Source organism: Manacus vitellinus, unplaced genomic scaffold (assembly GCF_001715985.3).
Source record: "Manacus vitellinus isolate BGI_N305 unplaced genomic scaffold, ASM171598v3 scaffold_2_pilon, whole genome shotgun sequence".
Classification (NCBI taxonomy): domain Eukaryota; kingdom Metazoa; phylum Chordata; class Aves; order Passeriformes; family Pipridae; genus Manacus; species Manacus vitellinus.
The window spans coordinates 30,701,117-30,707,464 of NW_021940208.1; the positions used below are offsets into that span (position 1 = coordinate 30,701,117).

Here is a 6,348-nt window from a genome sequence, read left to right on the forward strand (position 1 = left end):
GCCGCTCCCGGCGGGGGCGGGGCAGGAAGCGCCTGGCGCGGCGCCTCTGCCGCGGTGACGCCGCGAGGGGAGGAGCGGCTCTGTGGTGTCCTCCTCGCCCACTTGTTTTTCAGCTGTTCTGGTTTTAATAAAGGTTACTTTTTTCTGACAAGGTTCCTAAAAAAGTTTGTAATCCACCAACAACGTTTTTACCGCGTCGGCCTCCGCTGGCACCGCCTGTGTCAAAGGGGAGGAGAGGGGCACAGCCCCCTTCTGCCACCCCACCCTACCGGTTCAGCTTCAGAATGGAAAATTTTTCTATATTTTCACTCTGAGTAATTTTTTTTTCTATTTCAGGGTATTTTCATGCAACAACTCAAACGCACCCATTATTTGATAGGACAAGAGGAAATGGCTTTAAATTGATAGAGGGCAGGTTTAGATTAGACCTTGGGAAGAAATTCTTTACTGAGTATTGTGAGGCACTGTCACAGGCTGTCCAGAGAAGCTGTGGATGCCCCATCCCTGGAAGTGTTCAAGGCCAGGTTGGATGGGGCTCTGAGCAAAGTGGTCTAGTGGAAGGTTTCCCTGCCCATCATAGAAGGGTTGGAACTAGATGATTTTTAAGGTCTCTTCCAACCCAAACTATTCTATGTTTCTATGACTGCAGTCCCAGTATTTCTAGGTATTTTGCAGCCTATCTTCCCCCCGCCCCATATCAGGCCTCTCCCCCACCCTACACCACAAACCCCATTTATGCCTCACACAGCTCCAAGCTGCGACTCTCCCTCTGTGATTCATGGTCTGTACCTTCGTGGCCTTAAGTTGGTCATTGAAAAATTGAAGCAGAGGGCAGGTATCTCTGCAGAAACTAGTGACCAGACCCGTGATTCACAAGGAGGTGAAGCTTTTTCCTTTAAAACAAAATGGTAATTGGGAAAAGAGTAGTGGCCTAGGATATTGGAACGAGAATGTCCTCTACCAATAATAAGGAAAAATGCAGTTATTTCTGTATGTTATGAACATCAAAGCTAGATCTGATTTAAAGGAAAGCCATGCTGGAGCTATGATTCTCCTGAGTTTTGTAGCTGGAATTATCCATTAACTGGACAAGTTGCCTCTTTTTGTTCTGAAACTGAAAATGCACTATCATAACTCCTCCTTGGGTGAGTATTGCAAAAGATGGAGTTAGCATGGTTCAGTTATTTCGCTCCTGATCCTCTGCTGTCCTAGTGTTGTCACCCCTAGTTGAGCACTGCAGTGAGCTCAGCAGAATGGTTAGCTCTGCACCACTGTGTTCAAACATGCAAGGTAGGAGGATATGTCACTGAACCTGTAAGCAGCTGCAAAATTTGAACAGACCATCCAAAATTTTCCACCACAGCTGATAAAATACTTCCTTCTGCCAAGGGCAAGGCAAAACAAAGCACTTAAACTTTGTGCTCTTTCCTCTGGACATACAGTGACTCTTCTCTAGTCACTGGGCCTGCCTGCAGTTCCATCACAGGACAGTACCCATATGCCATTTCCCCATATAAACTTTAAGAAAACTCATAATTCCAGGAGAGTCCCCAAAATGACCTCTACCCTGGAAAGAGTACGCAACAAAGTTTACAAGACCATGTAACGAAGCTTAGCAGAACTTTAGACCTTAAGCTTAAAAGCTCAAAGCTACTGTTCAGAGAAATACTGGCTGCAGGTCAGGAAACCAGACTTATATCCCGACTCGGCTGCTTGCTACTGCAAGAAAATTGGTCAACTATCTCTAGGCTTATAATTAATTCTTGCCTTAGCAAAGACTGTAAGACATTCAGAGTACAACTACTACTGTATCTTCTTCTCCGTACGGGTGACTTACCTTTCCAGTTTTAAGATAAAGATGGTTTTTACCTTACACATCAAAAGAAGAAATGTTACATGGTTGACAACACTTAAGGACTTCTAGAAAGATTGATGCCATTGTCTTTAGTCTGATACACAGCTGTATGGAGAGATGTATCGTCCAATTTCTTTCCAGCTGTGAGAACTGGTTTAACTGGGATGCACTGAAGAAAGCATGGATTTCTGTCTGATCAGCAGTGCCACCATATGGTTCAGACTGTCAGCACAAAGTGATCGGGAACTGGTACAACTCAAACCTTAAAACCAACAGTTCTTAGAAATGACACATTGACCTTTTCTTCACCTTCTTAGAGAAACAAGAAAAGATAACAATCTTGACTACAACCAGACAAATTCCTAGCGAGTCCAGTTCTTCTAACTCGGGTTTGTACAGGCTCAGTCTAATTCAATACCTATACTGCAAACACAGAGATTGTGCAAGGAAAGGGAAAGTAGTATTCTGGTAGACATCCAGATGTTTTGCTAAATCTCCAGAAATAGATTCCTTCCTATTCGAAGTTTAAAATTGTGAGATTTCTTGCTGAAGTCAGAGTGAGCTTTTTAACACAGGATAGAAGCCCTCTCTGAAGCTGTATTTAAACTATAAAGAAGCAAGGAAAAGGTACATTGCAAATGAGATAGAAGGAGCCAAGATGTTTTAACAGACAAGCAGCTGCTTGAAGCCAAATAAAGCATCCCAGAAGGCTCAGGTATTAAGAAATAGATATTGATTCGCTTTATTATGGATTTACCACATCTACCTAGTGACAATGGTACAATTTGATTTGTTTCCCAGACCTTGTAAGCTCCACTGGTTGATATTTAAGTTTAAAAACATTAGGGCAGAGGGTCTTGCAAGAAGAACATCAGAGAAAGCCAAAGCCTCTGCCAATGACTCTGACACCTCTCCTAACAAGCAGGCATTTAATGTATGCAGTCTCAGGTCTGAATGGGTGCAGTTTTCTACAGGGGACAGTATGAACATTAAGAACCAGCCCACCATCTCTCGCAATAGAAGAACTGTGAAACACCAGGGGAGGCTGGTAGGTGAAAGGTTCAATGAAAGCAAAAGGATTTTGTTTGCAAAAGTGATTCTCCACGTGGTTAAGCTGTGGAGCACCTTGCCATGGATGCTGAAAATGATGGAAGTTTACATCAAGAGGCGTCTTGATGGGTTTAAAGAAGAGAAACAAGAAGAGGGTTAGTAAATACACAGAAGCCATCTCTGCCTTGAGAAGTCACTGAGCCACAGATGGCTGTAGAATAGTAGTCAAAAGCTCCATCATGGTTTCCTGCCTATTATATTCCAGACATCCACTCTAAACTGCCAAGTACTATCCTAGATAGTACTGGATTTTTGTTCTGAGCTAATGGATAGTTTTATATTCTTCTGATTCGGTCTCCCCTGGGACTGAACACACCCAGAAGCTTCATAGAAGCTGAAGCACAATCCCTCTTCTCCAGTTGTCCAAGGTCGCTTAATATGTTAGTGGCAGAGCTACAAATAAAACATTTGTTTCACCACCTCCACTCATTCTGATGACTCAGTCATTTCTGTACAAATGAGCAAAGGAGAGGAAAGAAATCATTAATGAGCAATGAAGACAGTACACCTATAGCACAGCTCTAATTTGTCCTATTGGTCCTGTGATCAGAACTTATTTACATTTTAGCATAAAAACAACGCATCGTACGTTGCCTGATTTCCACTAACGTCTACAAAGCTGTAACATTACAGCAAGGAATGAATTATTGCCAAAGATGGCAATTTAGTGGAAGCATGAGGAGTCATGGAAATACTTCTGCTAAAATACAAGTGAGGAAACAGTTAACAATGTTAAATTTTCAGTATCAAGGTTTAGCATAACAAACAGCTGCTTGAATGCAAATGAAGGAAAATCCTCCGAGCTCAAGTTTCAGCAAGGTTGCTGGCAGGACTTTGGTGCCATGCATTGCTGTCACATTCCACTCAGCTTCTGAATGACAGCTTTCCAATGTAAAATATTTAAATATAATCCTTGCATCTTCCAGTTTATACTTCAGCTAAGCAAATGTGAATATATAGTAAGTTCCACAGCCAGGGAATCATGTGCATGAAATTCTCAGTAAGATGGATGTTTTGTGGTTGTGTGGCTGCTTTATAAGAAGCTGTTGTACACTGTGTGCTTTTGTGACCTGCTTTCTCTATGTGTGTTCTTCTTAGGGAATGGCTGTGTAGTCATTCTAGGCTGTGTAGTCATTTTAATGCCTCTTAGGCTGTGTAGTCATTTTAATCTGACATAAATCTGGCCTGTCACTGACATGCTTAGTCCCACCATTCTTTTTCTCAGCTGCTCCATACTTGCTGCCTCCCTCATTTATGTACCTGATCTGTAAATCGCATCAGGGAACACATCCCGCTGAAAAAATAATCTGTCTCCCAGTGTGCTGAGTCAGGTTTGGCTTTGTGCTACGTTCAATGTGATCAAACTCTGTCCCATCCCCTCTCTGTGTCCCCACAGAATGCTACAAAACAAATTAATTTAAAAAAAGGGTTTTCTAGATCCAGATCGGTTTTACTCATCCTGTTCATTGCACAGCAACTGCAACTAATAACAGTGTTAGCATAAGGAACAAGGGATTGGGCCTGAAAAGTAGGTGCCTCCCTTTCAATAGCCACCTGGACACATGCGGGTTTAAATACACTGAGCTGTTTGTCTCACAGAAGTATTTTGTCAGATGAAATATTAATAAACAAGTTACAAGAGCATATAAATCATAACCTTGCAAGCTTTTCATCATACTCCTATGGCAGAAGATGCACCTTACCACTTTCTCATTCTTGGCTTATTCTTATGTCTTTCTTCAGTAGATGTCTGTTCACTGTCAAACTCAGAAACACCAGCCTATATTTACTTCATAATCTGCAAAAGCTGACTGCTCAGCCATGTCATAAATAAATCCTAGAGTTAAACCAGTTAAAACAGATTCAGTCAACAAAATGCTTATTTTCATACAATATTCTTTATGATAATGCTTACAAATGTAAGGTGAAAAAATTGAAACAATTATATCTAAACATCTGTATACAAGCAGATCTCAAAACCTTAACAAAAAAATAGCTATTTTAAAGTCCTGTAAAGGAGTAATATTTCACATCCTTGTTGTGATCAATAGGATACTAGAAAGAGAAAATCTTAGCCTACTGACAAAAATTACAGTTGTTTATAAAAATATACTTTTTATATTCTTCATTATCATTTCTGTAATATTTTCATTGAATTATATCCTGCTAACATTCTAAAGAAGCATAATGACTGTATTTTTTTGTATTTAAAAATGTATCAGTAGAATGACAGTGGGTCACCCTCAGTCTTGTTACTAAATCCTGTTTGGTAAAAGGTATGGGAAAATGGTGTACACAGAAAGTAGAATGTTTTTATTGTTCAGATAAACAGCCTTGTGGTATTTTAATGTATTGGACCAGAATGAGCTTCGTGCCTGAGGAAACCTTCATAGGGCTTTTGTAAGATGTAAATACAGAAATGTAAATGTAATGTAAATATAGAAATGACATAACTGACTGATGTTTCATCTGGAGATTAAGATACTCCAGCTGTACTGGGGGACAGATACAAGTGAATGAGCTTGGCTTACAAAAAGTCAGTTAGCTTGTTAGCTTGGCAATTTGCTTATTATTATTATCATAATAATTTGGAACTAATGTCAGTAATTTGGAGTGTGGACTGACATCACAGCTAAACAGCAGAGCCAGCCACTGCCAAAGGGTAGCCTTGCTTCTAGCATGTCCAGCCAATCACTTCTGCAATTTCCTTCATGCCAACACTGGGACTCATCTGATGCTGTACTGAGCCAGTTCAGGCAATTAAACCTCAGAAAACTAATCCTACAAAAAGTAGTGATTAAGCTTCAGCCGTTTGGCCCTGTGACCTTCACATGTAAATAAAAACATCTGTACATAGGTATTTTAAAACCTTACAAAACACAAGAAAAAAACCCCCAGTACTATTTGAAAGGTCTGCAAATAAGAAACTTCGTATCCATTGGGATCAATAGGCTGAGGAATGGGAAAATCTGACAAATTTTACAGTTGTGTGTAGGAAAACGAAAGTTTGTATATTCTACATATCTCTGTAATTTTAAAAAATGTAAAAATCAGGTAAATATTTGCTAGCAGAAACTCTTATTTCTTCTTTATCAGCCAGGAACTGTTATTCTGCCTCTGGAGCTCCACTTAGCTAAGTTTGTAGCTTCCTTTTTAAATAACTTCAGCAGAAACTGTGGCCTAACCAAAGAAGGGCCGCTTTTTAAGATCTACACAAATCTGTAGTCAGAGACCAACTGGCTCCACGACCTCCAAGGACCTGAGTTGGATCTTCCTCGTTTTCAGCTGCCCCTCATTTGCACAAACGCGCCTTCAATTCTCGGCGCCTCCCCAGTCCCTCTGCGTTCAGCGGCCAAAGAACCCCATACGAACAGAAGCATCGC

The 6,348-nt window shown here is 40.7% G+C and overlaps 2 protein-coding genes across 2 annotated transcripts in view; one reads left to right on the plus strand and one right to left on the minus strand.

Annotated features, from left to right (window-relative positions):
- SUCLA2 (succinate-CoA ligase ADP-forming beta subunit) overlaps positions 1 to 2,863 on the minus strand; it is a 23,536-nt gene extending 20,673 nt beyond the window's left edge. The window contains exons 1-2 of the mRNA XM_025894967.2: positions 2,659 to 2,863; positions 1,838 to 1,869 (exon numbers count right to left, since the gene is read on the minus strand). Coding sequence (XP_025750752.2) covers positions 1,838 to 1,869; positions 2,659 to 2,863 — 237 coding nt within the window. The remainder of the gene's footprint in view (positions 1 to 1,837; positions 1,870 to 2,658) is intronic.
- Positions 2,864 to 3,030: 167 nt separating this feature from the next.
- The window catches only part of NUDT15 (nudix hydrolase 15), a 5,928-nt gene continuing 2,610 nt past the window's right edge, over positions 3,031 to 6,348 (plus strand). Inside the window, exon 1 of the mRNA XM_029960925.1 lies at positions 3,031 to 3,060. Within this exon, the coding sequence (XP_029816785.1) occupies positions 3,031 to 3,060 (30 nt within the window). The remainder of the gene's footprint in view (positions 3,061 to 6,348) is intronic.